General features: G+C 47.6%; 1 protein-coding gene across 2 annotated transcripts; it reads left to right on the top strand.

Moving 5' to 3' along the window:
• On the top strand, positions 1–27,738 carry RPE65 (retinoid isomerohydrolase RPE65). Of its 2 annotated transcripts, XM_088466537.1 has the most exons (14): positions 1–41; positions 3,211–3,293; positions 7,377–7,527; positions 10,451–10,558; positions 10,640–10,781; positions 13,147–13,294; positions 15,564–15,645; positions 16,893–17,025; positions 18,017–18,156; positions 18,521–18,650; positions 19,048–19,162; positions 22,614–22,708; positions 26,692–26,803; positions 27,309–27,738. In XM_088466537.1, the coding sequence occupies exons 1-14, from the start codon at positions 31–33 to the stop codon at positions 27,458–27,460; spliced, it is 1,602 nt and encodes a 533-aa protein (XP_088322663.1). In that variant the 5' UTR covers positions 1–30; the 3' UTR covers positions 27,461–27,738. The 2 variants fall into 2 exon arrangements, with proteins under 2 accessions (XP_088322663.1, XP_088322664.1); XM_088466538.1 differs by lacking the exon at positions 10,451–10,558.
• The last annotated feature ends 212 nt before the right edge of the window (positions 27,739–27,950 follow it).

Genomic DNA, 27,950 nt, shown 5'->3' with positions numbered 1-27,950 from the left:
GGGAGCGTCTGGTTCTGTGCAGGACACAGCATGGCTCGTCAGTGAGTATAGGGCATGGAGGGGACAGGGGTCGATGCGATGTAAATGATGTATCGCACAGCGGCCTCTCATCTGCTAACAAGCTGGGTATACACTATACAATGTGAGTACCCAGAGGCGATGTAATGGATGTATCGCACAGCGGCCTCTCATCTGCTAACTGGCACAGACATCACATTAATGCTGGGCATACACTATACCACAGGTTCTCAAACTCAGTCCTCGAGACCCCAAGCAGTGCATGTTTTCCAGGTCTCCTCACAGAATCACAAGTGAAATAATTAGCTCCATCTGTGGATCTTTTAAAATGTCAGTGAGTAATGAATACACCTGTGCTCCTGCTGGGTGACCTGGAAAACGTGACCTGTGCGCAGGGTCCCGAGGACCGAGTTTGAGAATTACCTGTCAGACATCTGTCAAATCTGGCTGGAATGGAAACCTGGTAATATATGACGATTGTTCAAATTGGTTCAATTTGTTTGATTTAACCAATTTGTCTGAACCACCATTTTTGTCTGTTTTGTGCTAGGGACCATATGATCGATTGTCATTTGCTCCCATACATTACCAGGTTTATATTCCAACCGGCCAGATTGGACAGTTATCTGACAGATAATTGTATAGTGTATGCCCAGCATTAGTAACCAGCCAGATTGGACAGATATCTGACAGATAATTGTATAGTGTATGCCCAGCATTAGTAACCAGCCAGATTGGACAGATATCTGACAGATAATTGTATAGTGTATGCCCAGCATTAGTAACCAGCCAGATTGGACAGATATCTGACAGATAATTGTATAGTGTATGCCCAGCATTAGTAACCAGACAGATATCTGACAGATAATTGTATAGTGTATGCCCAGCATTAGTAACCAGCCAGATTAGACAGATATCTAACAGATAATTGTATAGTGTATGCCCAGCATTAGTAACCAGCCAAATTGGACAGATATCTGACAGATAATTGTATAGTGTGTGCCCAGCATTAGTAACTAGCCAAATTGGACAGATATCTGACAGATAATTGTATAGTGTATACCCAGCATTAGTAACCAGCCAAATTGGACAGATATCTGACAGATAATTGTATAGTGTGTGCCCAGCATTAGTAACCAGCCAGATTGGACAGATATCTGACAGATAATTGTATAGTGTGTGCCCAGCATTCGAAATAATGAGAACGTCCCATTTTCTGTAGGCGCAGCTCTTAGTCCTGGTGCAGTCACTTCTGGGGATATTAGTTGTAAGAAATGATACTGCAGAGAGTAAAGATACAAAATAACAACTTTATATTAAGTTAGTAACGGCTGTCTACATTGTGCTTATATAAATTGTATAATTATTGCTCTGTAAATAGATATTAGATATGAGAGATATTAGATATTAGATTGGTAGATTGATATTGGGTAGATATAAAATAGATATTAGATATGTACGAAATAGTTATTAGATGGATATAAGTAACTTCCATAAGGCCGCAGCGTTCTCACCAGGACGTATTCATGTGTTTCCATGCACTGGGCAGATTATTCTGTAGCCATAGAATGTGACAGATCTCTTGTCTATGGCTACATAATAATCACACCACTTATTAATTCATATAGAACAATAATAACGGTGGATGCTGTTAGTGGCTCTTTTATATAAACTGTTGCCCTTTAAAGCGTTTTGACATTGTTTGTACTCTTCTTATGTCATTATCAGCCACTGGGGGAGATGTATCAAAGCCTCGGAGGGAGCTAATGTGGAGACGCTGCCCAGGACAACCAATCGGCTTCTGTTATTTGTCTAGCCTATGAAAAGACAGATACTGGTCTCCACTTTCTCTCTCTCTCCAAGGCTTGATGCATCTCCCCTACTGTCTTCTGTATTCCTAATTCTGAGCATCCCGGGGACCCTCTCGCTGTGTATCAGTGCACTCAGGAGAGGGTTTGTTGGTGTGTGGAGAATCGGGCATCCCTGTAAAATGTTGTCGAGTGAAGTTGTGAAACGCTGTATACTGCACATATATAAAACGCTGTATACTACACATATATAAAACGCTGCGTGACGTTTAGTTGTAAAAAAAATACAAAATAAAGCAGTTTGGATGCTAAATTTAGGGTCTATTTTAGCTGGACACAGAATCAGGAAGAAGTCACCACAAAGATGTGGATTAAGCGCCTGATTCAGAGATGTAAGCAATGAGGGACTATCAGTAAACTGCACATGCGTGAGGTAACTTTACCTCGGTACACATCATACAGTGTGTACCCAGCCCAATGCCGGGGGCAGCGGGGGGAGGGATGCGCCATGCTGCATTCTGCTAGCCACCCGTGGGAGCACGCATTTCATGGGTACACACTAGCGCAGGGGTGGGCAATATGTGGCGCCCTCCAGCTGTTGTTGGACTACATATCCCAGCATGCCTTGCAACAGTTTTAGCATGGCCAAATAGCAAAACTGTGGCACGGCATGCTGGGATGTGTAGTTCTGCAACACTGGGATGTGTAGTTCTGCAACAACTGGGGGGCGGTTATTGCCCAGCCCTGCACTAGACGATGTATCCGATATGTCGCTCCGATCAGCGGGATAGGACATATTGTTTAGTGTGTACGCAGCTTCAGTCCCTCGCAGCTACTCTGTACTCGCATTGTGATTGACAGTCAGGGTGCGTTTGTGGGAGGTAACGGGAGTGGCGGCAGAATACGCAGGCGTGTCGTAACCGTTTTCAGGGAGTGTCACTCACACCCTGCGTCTGCGATCCCGTACACAGTAAAAATGGCTCCGGCGTCTCGGTTTCCATTCTTCGCAGCTGTAGGGTTACTGAGAACTGTGATAAACAAAGGATCTGCGACTGACATAAAGGGAGGCACCGTGTTCCCAACAGTAAGTCATTATGGAGAACTAGGAACATTTCCAAGGACAAATCATTAAATCTGGGGCGGGCCCTGGTCATTTTATACACTTGGTAACCATGAGATTGTTTGGTAAAGCGTTTTAATATTACGGGAGTGGAGTTGCCTTGGAGTTGTTTGATCACAGTGGAGACCCCCCCCCCCCCTTCCCCCACCCCCCGATTCCCCCATATGCACTGTAGATGTCCTGGGTGTAATCCTGGTCACGCTGGCTGGGCTCAGCTTGGCTCTGGAAGGCCAGTTTGTGACTCTGTGACCTGGTATTTTGCAGTGTGGAGCATCCTGCAGGCGGGTACAAGAAGCTGTTTGAGACCGTGGAGGAGCTGGCTACCCCAATGAGCGTCCACGTCACAGGTCAGGCCAATTACTGCTGCTCCTCAGTAGGCAGCCTGGGAATTCTTCCTTCCACGTGTCTTGTCAAAGGGCCGCCAGGAACCCTTTACGCTGAGATGACGCAGCCATTACCGTCTTCTATTTAGTCTCTATTCTTGTTACTATTCTTTATACTGTATGTGTGTATATATATATATATATATATATATATATATAATCACTCAATCATCATACAAATAAGTCTTTTGTTCTCATTTATTTTTTGATAACCATGTCAGATATGTGTATAGGAGATCAGGCTGATATAGGGGCCCATTTATCATTGCATATCTATAATCTCTGAAAACACCTGTTTTTGGGAATTGGTATGAAATACCACCGGCCGCATGGCCGGCGGTTCGATTCCCGTCAGCGGCAGCCCGACAGGAGCAGAGTGCGACGCAGTGGAAGCCCGACTGTGCTGGAAATCCCTATCGTGGATAGGTAAGTATCCACTAACCTAACCCCCCTAACCCTAACCCTCCTTAGGGGTGCCTAACCCTAACTTCTCCCCCAAGTGCCTAACCCTAACCACCCCCTTCCCCGCTGCCTAAACCTAAGTCCCCCGGGGGGGGTGCCTTACCCTAAGTCCCCCCCGGGGGTGCCTAACCCACCCTCCCCCTAGCCTAACCCTAAGTCCCCCCCGGGAGCCCTAAACCTAAGCCTCCCCCCCCCCCGCGGCTGTCCGCTTGTGGTGCCCGGCTTCACTACGATCGTGATGCCGGGCGCCGGTCTCCCGGCGTCAGGGAAATGCGGGCGTCTACATCAAGACGCCCGGCATTTCACCCTTGCCGGGATAAGACAGTCGGGAAGCCTCCCCGTTTTTGGGAGTTAACCACAAATATTAAGTTTCCCCCAGATGTATGGAGGAGGGACCGCGGCAGATATCTCCAATACCCGCTACGATCCCTCCATTCCCGTAGGCAGCCGCCTCCCCCATAGGTTTCTATAGGGGATGCAATGCTGCCAAATTGACCAACATTGACCCCCTCAGCTAATGCCATCTGAAGATGGCGTCAGCCGCTGTATCCTATGGGCTACACTGCGCATAATCAGTCCCAGGCTGCATTATTATCGGTTCATGGTCACCCAGAAATTCCTCCCATAGCAGTAAAGGGGCCCATCCACTAGCAGACATGGAAACGACTGCACGATTACGACATTGTAATCGTACGACATTGTAATCGTGGAGACGTTTGTCAGTCTGTGATGAGCCTGCACTGAGTGAGCAGTCATTCAGTGCAGGCTCAGCAATCATCTGCAAACATTTTGAACCTGACGTTATCGTCAGGTTGTTCAGGATGTTTGCCTGATGATAGATGTCTAAACGACCAGCGGGCACGCGCATAGCTGGTCGTTTTAGACATTTTTGCAAACGATTTATGGACCATTGAACGATATCGTTCAATCGCTCAATGTAATCGTCTAGTGCAGGGGTGGGGAACCTTTTTTCAGCCGAGGGCCATTTTGATATATATAACATTATTTGCAGGCCTGGTTCAGGCCACGCCCCCTCCATATGACGTCACACGAGGACAGGGCCACAATCGCCGGTGATTACAGCAATGCCTGGAGCATCCTGAGGATGCTCTGGGGAGCTGTAAGGGCAGTGGTGTGACCATCTGAACCATCCTAAGGACACTCCAGGTGGCACTGCTGCATGGATTCTGGCTGCAGAGTGATATCCTAGGCACAGTGCTAGCCAGATGAGGCTATCCGAAAAAAGCTCAAACGGCCAGACCAAATGATTCCAGGGGCCTTATACGGCCCCTGGGCCTGAGGTTCCCCATCCCTAGTCTAGTGGATGGGCACCTTAACAGATACGAGATCTAAGCTCTGATATGTCCCTTGCTTAGAGAAAAAAGCTGGTATAAAAAATGTATCTATATTTGTAATGACTCCAAGGGGGTATATTTACTAAAGTGCGATTTATTTATTTTTTTTCCAAGAAGTGAAGTTGTTGCCCATAGCAACCAATCAGATTCTACATCTGTAGAAGATAATAGCTAGAATGTGATTGGTTGCTATGGGCAACAACTCCACTTCTAAAAAGTAGCACTTTAGTAAATATGCCCCCAATTCTATTAATCCCAACTGGCGCTCACAATACAACAAATATAAAAATAAAAAATAGGCATAAAACTTAAAAAAATAAACATACATAAAACCATAAAAACATAAACCCATACCCTGCCGGGGTTTTGACAAAAAGGCTGAAAATCATGAAAGCGTATTACTACTATTTTCTACTATATTCATCTAGTGTGGTTAATAAAATTCTAAAACGAATGTTAATATAGATGTATCTGTCACAAAGCAAATAACTTCAAATTTACTTTATAAAACGCTAACAAATAAATATTAATCAAACAAAAAGTTGTTTAACACATAACCGCAATGTTATGAAACATGTTCATGAAGCTACAGAGAGCTCAGGCAACCCGGGCAAATGGATATGTCCTAATTACACCAATCTGTACCAAATCCGGGACACAGGGCGTCCTATAATGTACAGTACATCATATAGAGGGGCAGATATATGAAGATCTGGGAAGTGATAAAGTAGAGAGTGATAAACGACCAACCACTCAGCTCCCAACTGTCATGTTATAGGCAGGGCCGGTTCTCCCATTAGGCATGGTACGCAGCTGTGTAGGGCGCCACATAGTGAGGGCGCCTCAGCTGCGTACCATGCGGGTCTCTGAGACACAGCTGCACCGCGTGTGTAGCGCTGACCGGACGGAGTTCGGTCAGCGCTACACAGCACAAACACACAGCCGCCGGCAGCTGTGTGTTTGCTTTAGCAGCTGATGAGAGTCAGACAGACTCTCATCGGCTGCTGCTCCCACTGCCACAGCCGGACATCTTCCGGCTCCCGCAGTGGGTAATGGGAGAGACGTCATTACGTATCTCCCATTATGCAAAGCGGCCCAGCCCAGTAGGATGGACGGAGGAACTGATAGCAGCGGCGGGACCAGGAGCGGGGTTTCAGGTAAGTGGGTTTTTTTCTTACGTCTCTACTGCGGAGGGGGGGGGTTACTACTGGGAGCACTACAAGGGGGTCTACTACTAGAGGCACTACAAGGGGGTCTACTATTGGGGGCACTGGGGGCCACTACAAGGGGGGGACACTACTGGGGGCACTACAAGGTGGGCTACTACTGAGGGCACTACAAGGGGGGCCACTACTGGGAGCACTACAAGGGGGGGCTACTACTGGGAGCACTACAAGGGGGGGCTACTACTGGGGGCAATACAAGGGAGGCTACTACTGGGGGCAATACAAGGGGGGCTACTACTGGGGGCACTATAAGGGGGGCTACTACTGGGGGCAATACAAGGGGGATTACTACTGGGAGCACTACAAGGGGGGACTACTACTGGGGGAACTACGAGGGGGACTACTACTGGGGGCACTACAAGGGAGGCTACTACTGGGGGCACTGCATGGGGGGAACCTCCACTGGGGGACTACTACAAGGGGGGACTATATAAAGGGCAATACTGGGGGTACTGCATAGGGGGGGGAACTACAACTGGGGCCACTGTTTAAAGGGCACTGCATAAAGGGTACCACTATTTAGGGCACTGCATGAGGGGAATACTACTGGGGGCATTATATAAGGGGCACTGCATAGGGGGTACCACTACTGGGGGCACTATATAAGGGGCTTACTGCTGGGGACACAAGGGGCACTGCATAGGGGGGACCACTACTGGGGGCACTGCATGGGGGAACTACTACTGGGGGCACTATATAAGGGGCTTACTTCTGGGGGCACTGCACAGGGAGGACCACTACCAGGTGCACTGTAAAAGGGGCACTGCATAGGGGCGCGCCAAAAAATATACTCACTTACCAAAAAATTTGGCCTAGGGCCGGCCCTGGCTGTGTTTGAGAAATAACAGTTGGGAGCTGGTTGGTTGGTCGTTTATCACTCTCCACTTTATCACTTCCCAGAGCTTCATACATCTGCCCCAGAGAGCTCTCACGACTTTTATTGTATGTTGAACCTCTCGCCTGTCATTCTCCTGGTTATCACGTCTCCTTTCATCCTCTGGTAGGACGGTTACCCCCGTGGTTGTCCGGCAGTCTGCTAAGATGCGGCCCTGGGCTGTTCGAGGTTGGCTCGGAGCAGTTCTACCACCTGTTTGATGGACAAGCCTTACTCCACAAGTTTGAGATTAGAGAGGGGGACGTCACTTATCATCGGAGGTGCGTGTGACATTGATCCAGCTATTCGTCTCAGTCTGTACCCCCAATGGCTCCTTTATGTGTTTGTCATTAATGCCGCCATTTATCTGTGCCACCAATTCACGTAGCGCTGTACAGATAATACATGGAATTCCCATCAGTCCCTGCCCCCATTGCATCTTACAGTCTAACGGCCTCACTTATGAATGAGTGATAATATTGTTATCACTAGTTACTAATCTTTTATGGTGCTCCAACCAATCAGCTAATAACTGTCATGTGTTTGAAAAATGTCAGGAGCTGACTGGTTGGAGCAATGGGTAACAACTAACGTGTGATAACAAGAATGTAATTCGTTAATAAATGAGGCCCTAACTTCCCTAGCATGTAATGATGTGAAAGATTAGAATAGGGGGTAATTTATGCTCTGTGATGTGGTTTGGCTCCAGTAACTGGCGTATGTATCCATTGGACGTTGTAGTTTGTCATCAAAATACGCCCAGAAATGACCCTAGATGGCCAAATTATTTAGCTTTGCTGGAACCTGGACACATATCCCATAACACGCAGGGGGAGATGTATCAAACCTTGAAGAGAAATAAAGTACCAACCAATCAGCTCCTGTCACTTTACAAGCTGTGTTTAAATGACATGTGATGTTTCATACTGCATGTAACAGCACCGCGTCGTTCATCGCACCGTACCATCTGCAGCGCAGAACAGCAGGTGAGACGGTAGATCTGGTGTCAGGGCCGAAACTAGGATATCTGTCACCTGGTGCAAGGCAGCAATTTTGCGCCCCCTCCCTTCCTGTACCTGGATTTTGTCCTTGCTCCTCCATAAGGCAGTACACTACTCAGACATCCCTGGTATAGGGCCCCATTTACAAACGAAATATAACCCCTTTAGCGCTCGCTAAAGGGGTTATACCATCTTCCTGTATTTAGTAAACAGCGGTAATCTTAGATTACCGCTGTTTGTACAGCATCGCTCTCGCCATCTAAAAGATGGCGAGAGCGATGCAGGCCCCATTGCCGGCAATGGAGACCCGGCGGTGCCTTTCCAGCTTCAACGAAGCCTTCCAGGCACTGCCGGCTCTCCCTGTCATGCACATGCGCAGATGGACCGTCGCGCATGCGCATGACACTGGAGCCCGTCGCTGGCAGCGTTAGGCTGCCAGCAACACGGCGAAGGACTTCGCTGAGGACTTCGACTTCGCGGGACCTTGCCGGAGGGGTAAGTATTACTAAATACCAGTGGAATTTTCGTTTGTATCACAGTGATACTAAACAAAAATTGTCACTGGTATTTCCCTTCGTTTGTAAATGGGGCCCATAGTGACTTACATTATTCCACACACCATAATGCCCATTACACATTATGCCACACACTGTGTTGCCTATTACCAAAGTGCCACTTACATATTTGCCCGACACCATTTTATACCCCACAGTAAGGCTTCTAATTACGGTACCTTAAAATTACCTGCTCATTGTCAGGGGTTGCATGCTCATTACCATTTCCATGCTTGTTGCCATGGGGTTTCATGCTCGTTGCCATGGGGTTTATGCTCATTGCCAGGGGGTTGCATGCTTGTTGCCAGGGGGTTACATGCTCGTTGCCAGGGGTTTCATGCTCGTTGCCAGGGAATTTCACGGGAGAAGATGCAGCTTTCAGCATCTTCTCCCGGTAGTGCCAGCATTCCCGATGCCGGGAACACTATGGGCCTGATTCAGAGCCGGACGCAATTAGCGCTCGCTCGTCCAGAAAATAGGGGTGGATATTCAAATGAACCGTTTCGCTGTTTGCGGTCTGTTCACGCCTCTAGGTCTGAACGAGCGAACAAAACTTGCGGTCGTTTTTTGGGAAACTACGCCCCCTGGCCGCTCGCATCCTACGTCATGTCCGCTATTTATTAATCGAGTACATCGACCAGGGTATGAACTGCTCGCTATTCTTGTGGTCGGTTTTTGCTACCACAATTTTGCGAGCAGTTCTGGCTATAAAATAACCAAGTGACGTGGTCAATGACGCTGCTGTTTTAATTATGCACACCCATAAAATGCCCGTTTTGACCTTTAAGCACGCCTGCGTTCTGATTTCCACTCCCCGTTTTCAAGCACCTTCCCCTGTTACCACCCACATACGCCTCATTCTGTCACTCAAATTATCAGGCATTCGCTATTTTGCTAGCACATGAATTTCGGCCGCACTGACTGTTTCGCGCATGCGTATAACGATCCGTACGCATGCACAGTTGGGCAAACATCGCTCGGAGCGAACAAGCTGCCGCTTACGAGTGGCTCTGAATCAGGCCCTATGTGCATTGTGCTGGCCTAACAGACACTAGAGGTCCAGTAGGACCTCTAGCATCTGTCTCCTCCGAGGCGGCGGTCATTTTTGGATGGCCGTTTTCAGCAGAGTCCATGCGGACGGCTAGTCCGCATGGAATCTGCTGAAAACGGCCATCCAAAAATGGCCGCCGCCAAGGAGGAGACAGACACTAGAGGGCCAGTAAGAACTTCTAGCATATATCTCCTCTTTGGCAGCGGCCATTTTTGGATGGCCGTTTTCTGAATCTGCAGCCCCCAAGCCACCTCGAGTCAGCTTTTTTCACCCCCTGCAATCCGGCACTCGGTGCACCTCTAGCCCCCCCCCCTAGTTGCAGCCCTGCTGGTGTACATCACTATACAATGTGTACGATATATCGTTTCAATACGCATCGGAACGATGTATCGTACGATATCATATAGTGTGTACCCAGCTTTGGAAGCTGATTGGTTGGTACTCTTTCCAAGCTTTGATACATCTCCACCACAGTGTACATGGGGAAAGATTATGCCCCTAAGAGAATCATCCGCTGCACAGAAACCAATAACCAGACCCAGTCACAATGCAGCACCATAGGGAACGCGGTTACACTGCCCGCTGTGTCTGGCCTCAGGTTTGTGAAGACGGATGCGTACGTCAGGGCAATGACCGAGAAGAGGATCGTCATCACGGAGTTCGGCACCTTCGCTTTCCCCGATCCCTGCAAAAATATATTCTCCAGGTGAGTGAGCAATACGCAGTGTAGACGGGCGCGTTGCGTGAGGTGTGTCGCCGCTGACACCTGTGTGTATTCTCTGCGCAGGTTTTTCTCATACTTCAGAGGCTTAGAGGTGACCGACAACGCCCTGGTGAACATCTATCCGGTGGGCGAAGACTTTTACGCCTGCACAGAAACCAACTACATAACGAAGGTCGATCCGAAGACTCTGGAAACCATCAAAAAGGTGGCTAACGGATGTGTCCTTAGCTGCGGTTTATACTGTATACTAACAAGATGTCCTGGTGTACTGTATGATGGTGCTCTACAGGGGGAGATGTATCAAACCTTGGTGAGAGATAATGACCAACCAATCAGTTTCTACCTGTCATTTTTCAAACACAGCCTGTAACATGACAGGTAAAAGCTGATTGGTTGGTACTTTATCTCTCTCCAAAGTTTCATACATCTCCCCCTAGGTTTGCTTTTCTGAATGTGGATATTGCACCATTATTTGCCTACTAGTGATGTCACTACTTCCCAGAGCATTGATAGGCTGCACTCTCCAAAGTATAGCCACAGCCCACAAAATGGCTGCAGCCACAGCCCACAAAATGGCTGCAGCCACAGCAATGTGCAGGTGACTGCTATGCTTGAAGTAGACCTGTCACAGACGGTGGTTGGTAGGCGCTTTGTGGGCTCAACTGACGTCCGTGAGAATGCAGAAGATTGATTTACGAGGCACAAAGAGGGAGATTTATCAAACTTTAAGGCGAGAGATCAAGCACCAACCAAGCTGCTCCTAACTGCCACGTTACAGACTGTGGGGTCTATGTACTAAGCAATCGGCTCCTAACTGTCAATTACAGGCCGAAAAAAATTACATTTAGGAGCTGATTGGTTGGTACTTTATCTCCATCCACTCTCTCTCTCCCCCAGGCCCATATTCACTCCTCGTCCGGGGTCGCCTCCTCTCTCTCCGTCCGGAGTCTACTGCGCATGCCGCGGACGCCATTTTTCAGGGGTTTTGTGTAGCGCCTCTCCAGCAAATGTGGAACTTTGAAGAGGTAAGTATTAAAAAGTATGGGTGTGCGATGAGGGCCCCCCTCCGCACACCCTGCACCCATTATAGATACGCCCCTCCTCTCCCCAAAGCTTAGCACATAGATCCCTGTGTTTGAAAAATGACAGTTACGAGCTGATTGGTTGATAAAGTACCAACCAATCATCATGTTTAACGTTCTAATGCCTTTATGGTAAGAATGCTTTAAATCACATTACTACCGTTTCGGCATGCCGTGTTCTGCTGTATACATTGTGACTATGGACACAGCTTGCCAATACCCAAGGGGCGTCCGGATATTATAATAAAATATGGCAGCTCTGATAGCAATTTCCCGTTAGATTGCTCATTTGTAGGCCATATCTTTTTGTTCTCTTAATGCATCTACTGTATATGGAGCAGAAAGTAAATTTGTTATTATATGACCGGAACCATCAAGGATGATGGAGGCATTTCCCCCACATTTGTGTCACGATTTTTAGCAGAAAATTATAAATAAGTGTTTAAAGGGAAAAATTATTCTAAATATCATGCACAGTACAAAATAAATTCCCTAACGGTTTTAGTAAAACAACAAATTAAATGGGTTATCCTCTTATCTGGCAAATTTTTGGGGGGCCAAAACTGCCCAGAATGTGTTTGTTTTTTTTTTTTTTTTAGAATGTGTTTTTAAAAATGTATTTAACAATTTTATTGAAATAAAAAAATATTCCTGGGGGTGTCCTTACAAACCACCCCGCTCCATAGTCCCCCATTGTAATTGTACCTCCAAACCTCAAGAGTTAACAGATTACCCAGGGTCATTAGAACCCCACTGGCACTTTCCCTCCCCCTAGTGGTTGGCCTATAGCACTGCTGTCGGCGGTAGCATCCCATGCCACGTCACCAGTTAAGTGGTTAAAGAATTAAAAAAATTGACATTTACCCCTGCCAAATGTATCTTTATGATGCCTATTGGGCATCAGAATGATTACAGGTCTATGAAGGTATCGTTGTCCCCCTGAGGCTGCTAGCGTCTGTCTGAAACACCTCTGGAGACCTGCAAACAAGGTCAGGTTTACAGCCCAGCAGTGATGCTATAGGATTCCACGGGGAAACTGAACGGCGCAGAGGTTGGGGAGAGGAATGATTATATAATGTAAATACTAATGCTTTTTTTTTTTATTTGAAGCCATTAGCAATTTATAACGGGAAACTTAGGTGTGTGGTCCCTTTATCACTGTCTAAAACAGTTTTCAAACTCTCATGATAGGACGACTTTCAGTGATGCGATTATTTGCTACCCAAGCAAATCGTTACCGGTCTCTTCATCAGTCATCGGCCAGTTAATCACTTATATTCCTTTGCTGTATTTTGCATGCAGTGATTAGTAAGGTAATGAGTCGTGTCTCTGAATTTATATATATATATAATGAATCGTAAAATGACCATAATCCTCCGCACATGAGGCGGCTCAGATAATTAAATGTCACGGCAGCGGCTGTAAGTATTCCGCTGATTCATTGTGAGTAATCCCGAATGACCTTGCTGGTTGTTATTTGACTTTTAGGTGGATCTTTGTAAATACATCTCCATCAACGGCGTCACGGCGCACCCGCATATCGAAAATGACGGCACGGTGTACAATATCGGAAACTGCTTTGGAAAGAATTTCGCCATTGCTTACAACGTCATCAAAATCCCCCCTCTACAGGAAGGTGCGTATTTATCATGCAGATGTGTCCTGCGCCACCGATTTTGTGACTAAGCTGCAGCAACTGTGGATGCGGCTACAATGCAACACAGACGCTAACTTAGCAAGTAGGAAAGTTCGGGAGTGGCTTCCGGCGGCGGAGCGTCTAAATCGCACCACTAATTTGCCTTTCATCAGTAAAACAAAAATAGAAACCACTAAAGAAATGTCACCACCTGACAGTGCACAACTTTGCATGGGCTTCACCACACTGGTGGTTTTGGCCCAGGATTGTATTATAAAGTTCCTACTTTCACTGTTTGGCGCCGTTTTGCTTTGGTTACTACTGTTCCCACTGTTTATCATGCACTCTGGCCCTGATTCAGACCCACTCGCGAGCGGCTGTCCGCTCGCAAGTGGGTCGATGTTAGGCACTGAGCATGCGCACGACGGAGGGAGCTCCGTCGTGCGCATGCGCCAGACACGACGAGCGAAGGAAAGTCCTCCGTTCGTTGTGTCCGATCAAAGGGGGCGTGCTGTCAATGTTGATTGACAGCACGCCCCCTTTGGTGGGCGTGCCGGGGGCGTGCCTCCCTGATGGGGGCGTTCCCACGGGAACGCCTCCCGTCAGAAGCCGGCCCACTGACATCACTAGTGATGTCAGTGGGAGTGATTTTGGCTCTGATAGAGCCAAAATCACTCCGGAGCTTGCGGTTGAAAACCTCAACCGCAGGCTCCGGCTCGCAATTTCGATGGTCGCGATGGTCTCGACCATCGCGGCCATCACAAAGCACGCTCGTATAGCCTGTGGGTGGTGACCCACAGCTATACGAGCGTCCAGTAGGACGCTCCATGAAAATGGAGCCCGGCCCTCATTCAGAGCGTGCGCTCTGCTCAGAGCGTACGGCTCTGAATGAGGGCCTGTCAGTAAAAATGGTGACCGTTAGCAGGGCCGTAACCTCGGCATATCAGCGGCCAGTGCCGGCCCCACCCACTGGGGGCGTGCCACGTCATGATGTCGTGCAAAGGGGGCGTTACCGGCAGCTACGGTAAATGCAGCTCTGACCTGGTGTCTGATCGGCTGCATATAGGGGCTTATTCAGAGATGTGTGCTAACCCGATGATTAGCGCACATCTCCGTCTACGCCGGCACAAGACCCGTACTGTTAGTGATGGACAGTCTGCTGCCATTTCTGGGCAGGGAGGGGAGCGGCGATGGCCTCTGTTTCCCCCCCAAATGGAGGCGTGTCGCTGCCGTTGGGGGGCGGGGAGATTCTCCGTTGGCTGACAGAGATTTCCTAGCCTCTTTTGAGCAAATGCGTTTGCCAGCTTGAGTGATGTCATGGTCCCTCAGTCGGCAGAGGATCGCGCAGCTGTTCTGATGGACACAGCTTAGAATAGTAATGCATGCAATTGCGTGGGTCCTTGAATCACCCCCATAGTGTGCAGGGTTCCCGTCTGCAGAATGCTCCGTGGGTGCTGCAGAAGCAATCCTGTCTGCAAGGTGCCGCATACAGAGCCACAGCGCTCCGTACGACGGCACCGGTTGCCCATAGCTAGTTACGGCCATTACTGTCAGTAATTCTGTAGAAAATTGTCAGTTAAGATTATTTTAAAAGTTTGTCATTAAAGTCTGTGTCATGGACCCTCCGGGAAAGTTCTGTGATCAGTGGGCCTGATTCAGAGCCGGACGCTCTGACAGAGCGCTCGCTCTGAATCAGGGACGGTCTATTTTTTTTTTTTTTAGAACAGCCTCCTGGCCGCGTCGCATAGCTGTGGGTGACAGTTTGCCCGTCGCTATCCAGGTCTCGCGCATGCGCACGACGGAGCCGGCTCTGTCGTGCGCATGCGCTCTGGGCCACCATCGACCCGTTTGCGAGCGCTCAGCACTTGCGACCGGGTCTGAATCAGGCCCAGTGTTCAGAAATATATTAACAAATGTATCCCTAAGAGTCTCAGAAGCTTCTCGGAACCAGTTACTCTCTCCTTCGCTCTCTTCTCCACTGAAATTGGGATTCTGCCCCCAACATTTTACTCACGGTCCTAACAAAAGTGATGTGTGATTTCCGCACAGCGCCGTACAAGGGCACGTCTCATCCTCCGGGAACTCTCTGCTACTTTCAGTCCGTTCTTCACCCTCTTCCCCATACACACCCGTCGTTCCATGGGCCTACATGACGCTGTGCTTTCCTGATTCACAAACTACAAACCCGATCGCTCCCATATGGTTAATGGACTGGATAAGGTGAGACGCATTAGCAGGAGACCGTACTAATCCTGGCTTTGTGTTCCAGACAAGGAAGACCCAATAACAAAAACGAAGATCGTTGTCCAGTTTCCGTGTAGTGACCGGTTTACCCCATCCTACGTGCACAGGTAACCGGGACCATCAGACATCCGTAGTCTTTGGAACAATATCTACTAGTGGCGGGTTCTGTTGTTCTCTCCAAAAATGATAAGTACTTGATTACTAAAACCATTACAAGCCTAGTGCAGTTACAAAGCAATGTTCCCATGGGTAATATTCTCCCTATACGTTCACATGGGTTTGTTAATGTATCTAAACCAGGGATGGGGAACCTCAGGCCCGGGGGCCGTATAACGCCCACCGGAGTCATTTGATTTGGTCTGGCCCTCAGAGCTTTTTTTATGCTAGCCTCGTCTGGCTAGCAGGGTGCTTAGAATGGGCCTTGCACCCAGAATCTATGCAGCAGTGCCGCCAGGAGCATCCTTAGGATGCTTCAGACAGTCACACAGCTGCCCTTACAGCTCCCGGAGCATCCTCAGGATGCTCCGGTCATTGCTGTAATCACTGGCGATTGTGGCCCCGCCTCTGTGTGACATCACATAACACGGAGGGGCCCACCAGCTAATGCAGTGGTAGGGCCCAAGATAAGGGGTGTGGCCAGCTACCACAGAGGCACTTGGCCAACCAATTAAAGAGGACATGCAAAAAAACAGGGCCCCTTTATAAAGGAGGTGCCAGGGGTGTGTCTGGACCACCCACTTTGATTGGAGGAAGTGCTAATCTTGGCGTAGTTTCCATAGAAACAAACCAAGCAGTTTAACAAACCAAGCAGATAAACCAAGTTTATCCATGATCCTGCTCCACCCCTAGAGGAAGTGGGTGGGGCCCACCAGGTATTTCCCCTGTACACCTGTGGCCATTCTGTTCCCACTAAAATAAAAAAATGTGTCGTTTGTAAGGTCCCACTATTAAAGTGGAAACCAGCTCCGGGATAAGCAGGTCACACAATAACAAGGAGATCTGGAAGTGTGGGTTCTCCAGTCATAGTGTGAGCTACAACCAGCCTGGTCAGCGCAGAGCTGTTACCGCTAGTGGGCAGAGAGGTAAATAACGTGCCCCCTCTACCAGTCCTTTGCTGGGTCTAACCCTGCCCCCCCTCCTAGGCTGTGGGGACTGGTTTAATTAAATAGATTAGGACCCCTGGATTGGTTCCTAAGGCTCCTGTCTATTATAATGACATAGTAAAATAATAATAAACGCACATTTTCAAATCCACCACTATATTATAATATAAAATATTCTGTTTTTTCGATCCTCGTATAACGGGAAATTCCTCCATCTCTGTAACGTAACGCGGGGGTCTCCTCTCTTCCAGCTTCGGGATGTCTTCAAATTATTTAGTTTTTGTAGAACAACCTGTGAAGATTAATCTGTTCAAGTTCCTGTCGGCCTGGAGCATCTGGGGAGCCAATTACATGGATTGCTTCGAGTCTCATGAAACAATGGGGGTGAGCTGGAACATTGCAGTCTCCTCTCTCATACTCTTGCCCTGGTACTGCATTGTGATAATGGGATGCAGTCAGAATGCCGACAGCCGGCTTCCCGACTGTCTAATCCCGGCAGGGGTCTAATGGGTGTCGAAATCCTGACGCCTATCAATATCCCTACGCCGGGAGCACGACGCCCGGTATGCCGAACGGAGGTAAGCCGGGCGGTGGGCGCGGACAGCAGCGGTGGGGTGGAGGGCTAGGTTAGGGGGTCCCGGGGGGGGACTTAGGGTTAGACCCCCCCCCAGGAGGGTTAGGCTAGGGTAAGGGGGGGTTAGGTTTAGGCACTTGAGGGGGTTAGGCTAGGGTAAGGGGGGGGATTAGGTTTAGGCACCCCCGGGGGGGAGGTTAGGGTTAGGTACCACCCCTGGGAGGGTTAGGTTTAGGCTGCGGGGAAGGGGGGGTTAGGTTTAGGCACTTACGGGGGGGGGGTTAGGTACTTGGGGGGGAGGTTAGGGCAAGGGGGGGTTAGAATTAGGCGCCCCCGGGAGGGGGGGGGTAGGTATAGGCACTCCCGGGGGGAGGATAGGGTTTTTTTTTAATACATTTGGGTTCAAATCCAATCAGCGCATAATAACAGTGAATGGGCAATGCTGCTCCTGTCACGCTATAGTGACACTTAGTACTGAAGGTTGCCCTATAAGAGGCATTTATTGCAGGGGAATATACACTTGTACTACTGGCCTTACCCTGTCTGATGCTTTCTGCTAAGCAGCGCATCAAGGGAGCATGGCTGCTCCAGCTTGGGGGCCTGGTTACACCACGCTGGCTGGCCCGTGCCCTCATAAGCACCACCTAAGGTTTTTTCATGGGGGTAGACATGCTTACTTAATAAGGGTTGGGATAAGGTAACTCTGACTGTTACAGCAGGCAGGAGAGCCAATATCAGCATAGAGAACTGCTGTCCCTGGTCCCATGATAAACGTGTGCGTGATTCCCCTGTATTGTGTAGGTGTGGATGCACGTCGCTGAGAAGCACACAGGAGAATATCTCAATATAAAGTACAGGACATCAGCCTTCAACATCTTCCACCACATTAACACCTATGAGGACAACGGATTTGTGATTGTGGACGTGTGCTGCTGGAAGGGGTAATGTCGTCTATGTAACTATCCAGTTATGGGAACCGAGAACCAATTGGATAAACTTATCATTACTGGCCTGTTTTCCACCATCTGATGTTCGATGACTTATCCGCAGCCAGAATCAAGCTTGTGATCACTAAATCACTATCGCAGAGATTCCTAAACGCCACCATTACAGTTCAGGCTTTAAGGATATCCATGCTTGAGCCCAGATAGTTAAATCAAATTTACTGAGGTACTAATTAAAGTCACTTGTTCTTAAGACTGGATATCCTTAAAACCTGGACTGTAATGGCGGAGTTCGGGAGCCTCTGCACTATAGTACTAAATGAGTAAATGTGTTTTTTCTTTTTCTGGTTTACTTTTGTAGCTTCGAATTCATCTACAATTATTTGTATCTGGCAAATCTACGGGAAAACTGGGAGGAAGTTAAAAAAAACGCAGAGAAAGCGCCTCAGCCTGAAGTGCGCAGATACGTCCTGCCGCTTGATATCCAAAAGGTAAAGTAACCCTTGGGGTGCCTCAATGATGATACAACTGCAATAACTTCCTGTAGAGATGTACATAGAGGTATTCCCACCATAATCTATCTCCCTGTAGGAGCCTGTTATGGGTTCTCTGCTGATGTGCCCACTGCACCATACAACTAGTCTATAGGATTTGCTGTAAATACTGGTAACACTATATTGTGGGGCTGGATGGATCCTGAGGATATCTGTACCATGCAAACGAACGCGGGCAGGGATTGCAAGTCTGTCCGTTGACGTATAACAGTTTCTGGGTTGAACCTGGGTGCCGGCCATGCGATTGCACAGGATTGAGCCTGCACCCACTGTAATCCATAACGTAATCCTGACCTCTCTCTCTTCTAATGACTGACTCCTCTTATTTCTCCAGAATGACGTAGGACGGAACCTGGTGTCTCTGCCTTACACAACAGCGACTGCCACACTGCGCAGCGACAACACCATCTGGTTGGAGCCGGAGGTCCTCTTCTCGGGTCCAAGACAAGGTCTGCATTCATCCGGTCCTCCTCCACCTCCCCCCTTGACCCTATCCCTTCACATCTCCTCCACTACCTCTCTCATTGTGCCTGTTCCCATCCTCAATCTCTCCCTCTCATCATTCATTGTCCCTTCTGCATTCAAACATGCCCTTGTCTCCCCCATTCTTAAAAAACCTACCCTTGATCTTAACACTCCCTCCAACTACCGACCCATCTCTCTCCTCCCTTTTGCCTCCAAGCTCCTTGAGTGTATTGTTTACAACTGCCTTACCGCCTTTCTTTCCTCCCACTCCCTGCTTGACTCATTCCAGTCTGGCTTCCATCCTCTCAGCTCCACTGAAACTGCCCTCACGAAAGTCAGCAACGACCTCCTTGCTGTTAAACCCAAGGGCCACTACTCCCTGCTCATTCTCCTTGACCTCTCTGCTGCTTTTGACACTGTGGACCACCATCTCCTGCTGCAAATCCTTCACTCCCTTGGTCTATGTGACACTGCCCTCTCCTGGCTGTCCTCCTACCTCTCTACCTTCTGTTTCCTCTCAGGACTCCTCTTCCCCTCCATAGCCTCTTACAGTAGGTGTTCCCCAAGGTTCTGTTCTTGGAACTTTCCTATTCTCCCTCTATACATCCTCTCTAAGTAAGCTCATCAGCTCTACTGACCTCCATTATCATCTCTATGCTGATGATACTCAGATCTACCTGTCCTCCCCTGACCCTCACTCGCATCTCCAACTGTCTCTCTGCTATGTCTTCCTGGATGTCCCAGCGATTTCTTAAACTTTATGTCTAAGACTGAGCTGATCATTTTCCCACCGTCCAACATAACTGCACTTACCACCATTTCTTTATCAATTGATGGCACACCTATCTCCTCTAGCCAAAGTGCACTGTCTTGGAGTTATCCTGGAATCATCCCTCTGCTTCAGACCACATATCCAGAACCTCTCACAGTACTGTCATTTCCATCTTAAAAATATTTCCTTTTCTCACCCAGGATGCCACTAAAACCCTCATCTGGTCATCTCCAGATTCGACTACTGTAACCTCCTCCTATCTGGCCTCCCCAAATCCAATCTCTCTCCTCTCCAGTCTGTCCTCAATACTCGGCTCATCTTCCTCTACAGACGCTCTACATCTGCCTCCCCTTCTCTTTCAGAACCCAATTCAAGGATCCCACACTCGCTTACAAAGCCCTCACTTATTCCTCTCCCACAACTGACCTCATCTCCCTTCACTCACCTGTCCGCCATCTTCGTTCAACAAATGCACACCGCCTCTCGTGCCAAATGATTACTTCCTCCCACTGCCGCCTCCAAGATTTTGCCCGTGCTGCTCCCCACCTTTGGAACTCTTTCCCTCTCCCTATCAGACTCTCCACCTCTCTACAATCCTTCAAACAGGCTCTCAAGACCCACTACTCCATCATAGCCTTCCAGCTATCATTCTAACTCCCTGCTACATGCTCCTTCCTTCCCATCTGTGTCACCCGTGTTTGTCTTCCCCTCCCTTTTTAGAATGTAAGCTTCTTACGAGCAGGGCCCTCTACCCTCCTGTGCTTCTCCTTACTTTACTTTCATCTACTTCTTACTCTCCACTAGAGCACCTAACACTTGGTTGCTTATGGTATGTTGCTGATCTGGGTGTTATGTATATTATCCTTGTATTGTATTGTACTGCAAGTCACTGGTCAACCTATTTGTTTATGTATGTGTAAGGCGCTGCGGAACACTTGTGGTGCCATTTAAATAAAGGATAATAATTATAATAATGCACCTATTCTGAACCATTAAGGGGTCAATTCATTGGGTATGGATTAAAAGATCTACACTATTTCGATGCAGTCAAAAGATCGACACCAACTGGTAGACACAGGCAAAAAGGTCAACATGGATTAAGATAGTCTGGTACATATGGTTGACATGGTCAAAAAGGTCAACAGTGAAATGGTCGACATGCTTTTTTTCTAACCCTAATCTTTACCCTAACCATCCTTTCTAGAGCCTAACCCTCCTGTAAGAGCCTAATCTAAAAAAAAAAAAAAAAAAAAAAAAAAAAAAAAAAAAAAAGCCCTTTTGTACCTGTCGATCTTCATCCATGTCAACATTGTGTGTCAACCTTTTGACCATGTCGACATATTGCCTACCATTTGGTGTCTACCTAGACATTGTCGACCCTTCATTGTGTATCTAATGACTGGATCCCCTATTCAATTAGCAGCGATGCGCCGTAGATCGGGTTCCCATGACGAGACCCCCTACATCGCTGACCTTACCTCACACCCATAACTGGCAAATAAATGCGCAGCAGCACATCGCGGCAATGCTCGAGTGGCACATCCACCCTACTTGAATTGACCCCTAAGTAACCTTGTGATCTCTACATTAAAACCAAGTGGTCATCTAAAATGTAACCTAATCAGCTGGAGTAAGACAACATTAACAGATATACATGCGAGTTCTACAAGGACTAGACATGATTGACCTTACAATTACTTTGAAGTGATTACATGCAATTGCTCTCTGTTATCAGCAATTTAAACCCTGGCTGCAGAGGTTTCACTCTCCAGTCTGGTAGTTTTAGGGTTAGGTCATCCACACTGATTGACATTCAGTAGGATAAGGCAGTGTATTCTGTGGGCTAATGCAGACTTTGGACTGTGTGTGTGTTTATCGGTCAGATGGAAACTCTTTACCTCTAGTAACCTATCTAATATACCCAGAGTCCTTCCATAAGCTCAACGGGGGTTACGCGCTTTTGGCCTATTCCTCCTCGCCTGTGACCTACATCCGCCATTCAGTTGCCCACACCGTACACAGCTCCTTTAAATGCAAACTGTGTGGTATGCATAGGAAGAAAAATATCTTTTTCAATTGCAAACACCTTACGTTATAAGATAAGATACTGAATTGTTTGTGTATTTGGGAGCGTTGCTACTGTTGCAGTGGTTTTATAGAAAGTATCCATTTGGTGTTTCTATCATAGAAGTGGTTGTAAATCAGACCTGTCACCTACCACAACTGTGTAGCAGCTATCTGACACATAAGCAAACATGGGAGCGAGCGCCTGTGCATTTCTGTAAAGTAAGTCTGCCTAGCTGTCAGTCATTGCCTGCCTGCTCAGAGAAGCCTCCTGCTGCAGAGGAGAGGAAGAGCATGGTGGGTGTATAAATGTATCTAAATTCTCTAGGTATTTCTACCAATGGTGCATCTGGTAATAAGAACGACGAGGCTTTAAGTACTTTCAGTTTTAAGATTTTTCAAAACGTGCATCTCGGTGTGACCACCGGGGGGAGCTGTTCTGCTGCCATAGTTTAGTCACAGCAGTGACAGCAGTGACCTTCTCTCTATACAGAGGTGTACACTGAACATTTATTGAAGATTATTTTAAAATAAATATTTATACATTAAAGTAAAAATATCTCCTAACTATACTCATTATTATGTCCCTATTTCTGCAGCCTTTGAATTTCCACAAATCAACTACAAAAAGTATGGTGGCAAAGACTACTCCTACGCGTATGGACTAGGACTGAACAATTTTATTCCAGACAGAGTGAGAATATCCATAATTCTGTTTTACTTGAATAGAATGCCTGGCACAGTACACCCAGCATAGACCGCCTGGCACAGTACACCCAGCATAGACCGCCTGGCACAGTACACCCAGCATAGACCGCCTGGCACAGTACACCCAGCATAGACCGCCTGGCACAGTACACCCAGCATAGACCGCCTGGCACAGTACACCCAGCATAGACCGCCTGGCACAGTACAACTACCATATACCCAGCATAGAACGCCTGGCACAGTACACCTACCATATACCTAGCATAGAACGCCTGGCACAGTACACCTACCATATACCTAGCATAGAACGCCTGGCACAGTACACCTACCATATACCTAGCATAGAACGCCTGGCACAGTACACCTACCATATACCCAGCATAGACCGCCTGGCACAGTACACCTACCATATACCTAGCATAGAACGCCTGGCACAGTACAACTACCATATACCTAGCATAGAACGCCTGGCACAGTACACACCTAGCATAGAACGCCTGGCACAGTACACACCTAGCATAGAACGCCTGGCACAGTACACACCTAGCATAGAACGCCTGGCACAGTACACACCTAGCATAGAACGCCTGGCACAGTACACACCTAGCATAGAACGCCTGGCACAGTACACACCTAGCATAGAAATCCTGGTACAGTACACACCTAGCATAGTACACCTACAGTATACCTAACATTAAACGCCTGGCACAGTACACCTACCATATACCTAGCATAGAACACCTGGCACAGTACACACCTAGCATAGAACGCCTGGTACAGTACACACCTAGCACAGAACGCCTGGTACAGTACACACCTAGCACAGAACGCCTGGTACAGTACACACCTAGCATAGAACGCCTGGTACAGTACACACCTAGCATAGAAAGCCTGGTACAGTACACACCTAGCATAGTAGACCTACGGTATACCTAACATAGAACGCCTGGCACAGTACACCTACCATATACCTAGCATAGAACACCTGGCACAGTACACACCTAGCATAGAACGCCTGGCACAGTACACACCTAGCATAGAACGCCTGGCACAGTACACACCTAGCATAGAACGCCTGGCACAGTACACACCTAGCATAGAACGCCTGGCACAGTACACACCTAGCATAGAACGCCTGGCACAGTACACACCTAGCATAGAAATCCTGGTACAGTACACACCTAGCATAGTACACCTACGGTATACCTAACATTAAACGCCTGGCACAGTACACCTACCATATACCTAGCATAGAACACCTGGCACAGTACACACCTAGCATAGAACGCCTGGTACAGTACACACCTAGCACAGAACGCCTGGTACAGTACACACCTAGCATAGAACGCCTGGTACAGTACACACCTAGCATAGAAAGCCTGGTACAGTACACACCTAGCATAGTAGACCTACGGTATACCTAACATAGAACGCCTGGCACAGTACACCTACCATATACCTAGCATAGAACACCTGGCACAGTACACACCTAGCATAGAACGCCTGGTACAGTATACACCTAGCATAGAACGCCTGGCACAGTACACACCTAGCATAGAACGCCTGGCACAGTACACACCTACCATAGAACGCCTGGCACAGTACACACCTAGCATAGAACGCCTGGCACAGTACACACCTAGCATAGAACGCCTGGCACAGTACACACCTAGCATAGAACGCCTGGCACAGTACACACCTAGCATAGAAATCCTGGTACAGTACACACCTAGCATAGTACACCTACGGTATACCTAACATTAAACGCCTGGCACAGTACACCTACCATATACCTAGCATAGAACACCTGGCACAGTACACACCTAGCATAGAACGCCTGGTACAGTACACACCAAGCACAGAACGCCTGGTACAGTACACACCTAGCATAGAACGCCTGGCACAGTACACACCTAGCATAGAAATCCTGGTACAGTACACACCTAGCATAGTACACCTACGGTATACCTAACATTAAACGCCTGGCACAGTACACCTACCATATACCTAGCATAGAACACCTGGCACAGTACACACCTAGCATAGAACGCCTGGTACATTACACACCTAGCACAGAACGCCTGGTACAGTACACACCTAGCATAGAACGCCTGGTACAGTACACACCTAGCATAGAAAGCCTGGTACAGTACACACCTAGCATAGTAGACCTACGGTATACCTAACATAGAACGCCTGGCACAGTACACCTACCATATACCTAGCATAGAACACCTGGCACAGTACACACCTAGCATAGAACGCCTGGTACAGTATACACCTAGCATAGAACGCCTGGCACAGTACACACCTAGCATAGAACGCCTGGCACAGTACACACCTACCATAGAACGCCTGGCACAGTACACACCTAGCATAGAACGCCTGGCACAGTACACACCTAGCATAGAACGCCTGGCACAGTACACACCTAGCATAGAACGCCTGGCACAGTACACACCTAGCATAGAACGCCTGGCACAGTACACACCTAGCATAGAACGCCTGGTACAGTACACACCTAGCATAGTACACCTTCGGTATACCTAACATAGAACGCCTGGCGCAGTACACCTACCATAAACCTAGCATAGAACGCCTGGCGCAGTACACCTACAATATACCTAGCATAGAACACCTGGCACAGTACACACCTAGCATAGAACGCCTGGTACAGTATACACCTAGCATAGTACACCTTCGGTATACCTAACATAGAACGCCTGGCGCAGTACACCTACAATATACCTAGCATAGAACACCTGGCACAGTACACACCTAGCATAGAACGCCTGGTACAGTACACACCTAGCATAGTACACCTTCGGTATACCTAACATAGAACGCCTGGCGCAGTACACCTACCATAAACCTAGCATAGAACGCCTGGCGCAGTACACCTACAATATACCTAACAGAACGCCTGGCACAGTACAACGTACAGTACACCTACCATATACCTAGCATGGTGCACCTGGCACAGTACACCTACTATATACCTAACATAGAACAAGTAGAAAAAAAACAAACTGCAGACTGGCACAGTACACCTAGCATATACTTAGCATAGTACACCTGGCACAGTACACCTAGCATATACCTGGTATAGTACACCTACCATATACCTAGCCTGGTATATACCTAGCATAGTATGCCTGGCATTACGTGTACCTTGCATAGTACATCTAAAGTATACCCAACATAGACCACCTAGCATAGAATGCTTGGCATAGTGCACCTTCCATATACCTAGCATAGTATGATTTCCATATATCTAGCCTAGTGCCTTATATTATACTTTGCTTAGTACACCTACCATATATCTAGCATAGAATAGCTGGCACCGTACACCTACAATATACCTAGCATAGAATGCCTAGCACAGTATATCTATCATATACCCAACATAGAACACCTGGCACAGTACACCTACCATATACCTAGAATGATTGCATATACCTAGCCTAGAATGATTAGTATACAATGCCTGGCACAGTATATCTACCATATACCCAACATAGAACACCTGGCACAGTACACCTACCATATACCTAGTATGATTGCATATACCTAGCCTAGAATGATTAGTATACAATGCCTGGCACAGTATATCTACCATATACCAAACATAGAACATCTATCACAGTACACCTGCCATATACCTAGCATAGAATGCCTAGCACAGTATATCTATCATATACCCAACATAGAACACCTGGCACAGTACACCTACCATATACCTAGTATGATTGGCATATACCTAGCCTAGAATGATTAGTATACAATGCCTGGCACAGTATATCTACCATATACCCAACATAGAACATCTGTCACAGTACACCTGCCATATACCTAGCATAGAACACCTACTATATACCTAGCATGGTACACCTGGGACAGTACACCTAAAATATACCTAGTATGACTTGCATATAACTAGCCTAGAATACTTACTAAATACTCTTTCAGCTTACCAAACTGAACGTCAAGACCAAAGAGACTTGGGTATGGCAAGAACCCAACACCTACCCATCCGAGCCAATATTTGTGTCATCCCCAGATGCCTTAGATGAAGATGACGGTAAGAACGGAGAAAACGATGATGAAATGTTCTATGTCGGACTTTAAGCCGCAGCGTCTGTTTAATAAAGCTGTTTTTTTTTTTTTGGGCCCTTTTTTAAGCAATATTTTGCTCTTTTCCTTCCCCAGTTAATCCACTCTTCCTGCGACAGCTGGACAGGGGCCTCATTAGACTCGGCGCAGCTGACAACGTAGTAGATGCTCACATTGGCAGCTTTAAACATGTCAACACACAGTAGTTGGCTCATTTGAAATACTTTGTGCTGCTGTGAATATTCTAATGCTTGGATTGGCTCCAGGTTGTACTAAACCTGCCGCCTCCTGCTGGTCCACGTGTCCCCTGTTTTGTAGAATAATAACAATAGGTACTATGAGGTTGTTATGTTGCGGATATTCTATACCTGGACAAATACTCAGATTCTGGTTAAATGCTTTATGTATTTTCATGCAGAACCTTAATCGCGTAATATTGCGCATACGCTGATCATCACTGTTTTATGCCGCAGGCGTTCTACTAAGCGTGGCCATTAGACCGGCCGTGGGACACAAGCCGTCTTTCCTCCTCATCCTGGATGCCAAGGACATGAGTGAAATTGCCAGAGCGGAGGTCGACACAAACATTCCAGTCACGTTTCACGGAATGTTTCAAAACGCCTAAATAATATCTTCTACCGCAATATAAAGGCGATGTATAATAGCGGTGCTTCCGCGCAGTGTATCATTACATCACAGGGACTGGGTCCAGCTCCGATTGGAGGCGAGCATCGATATTATCGGTCACGGTCTGGCTACAAGTCTGCGGACACGACCAGATCACACACGTGGAGAGAATTTCGGATCTGTATTCTGTATATGAAAGTTGCACACTCTCTGTCCGATTTACAATCTATATATTTCCACTGATTTTAACCAGAAATAAATGTTTTATAGCTTCATTCTGGTGGAAATAAATCTATTTTACATTACGCTGATGACTGAACCTTCATTTCCAGATCTCTATTTAGTTATCATCAAATCTCTGCGGGGACCATACAAGGGGCACCAAGCCCACGTGACCTGCGAATCACTAGCTGTTGTGGGAATACAAACGCCATCGCGGCCTACTAGGACTGCTGGGACTTGTGGTTCTGTGCCAGCTATGGGTTTTC

The sequence above is a fragment of the Taudactylus pleione genome, unplaced genomic scaffold (genome assembly GCF_031769625.1).
Source record: "Taudactylus pleione unplaced genomic scaffold, aTauple2 ptg003505l, whole genome shotgun sequence".
Classification (NCBI taxonomy): Eukaryota; Metazoa; Chordata; class Amphibia; order Anura; family Myobatrachidae; genus Taudactylus; species Taudactylus pleione.
The sequence above is the reverse complement of the archived record's forward strand: the minus strand, read 5'-3'. Positions and strand labels throughout refer to the sequence as shown.

Bases quoted from the DNA above. Each gene is read 5' to 3' on its own strand.
- RPE65 (XM_088466537.1), top strand. The intron at 15,646-16,892 runs GTAACCGGGACC...CCTCTCTTCCAG, and splicing joins ACCCCATCCTACGTGCACAG to CTTCGGGATGTCTTCAAATT. The intron at 22,709-26,691 runs GTGAGAATATCC...ATACTCTTTCAG, and splicing joins ACAATTTTATTCCAGACAGA to CTTACCAAACTGAACGTCAA.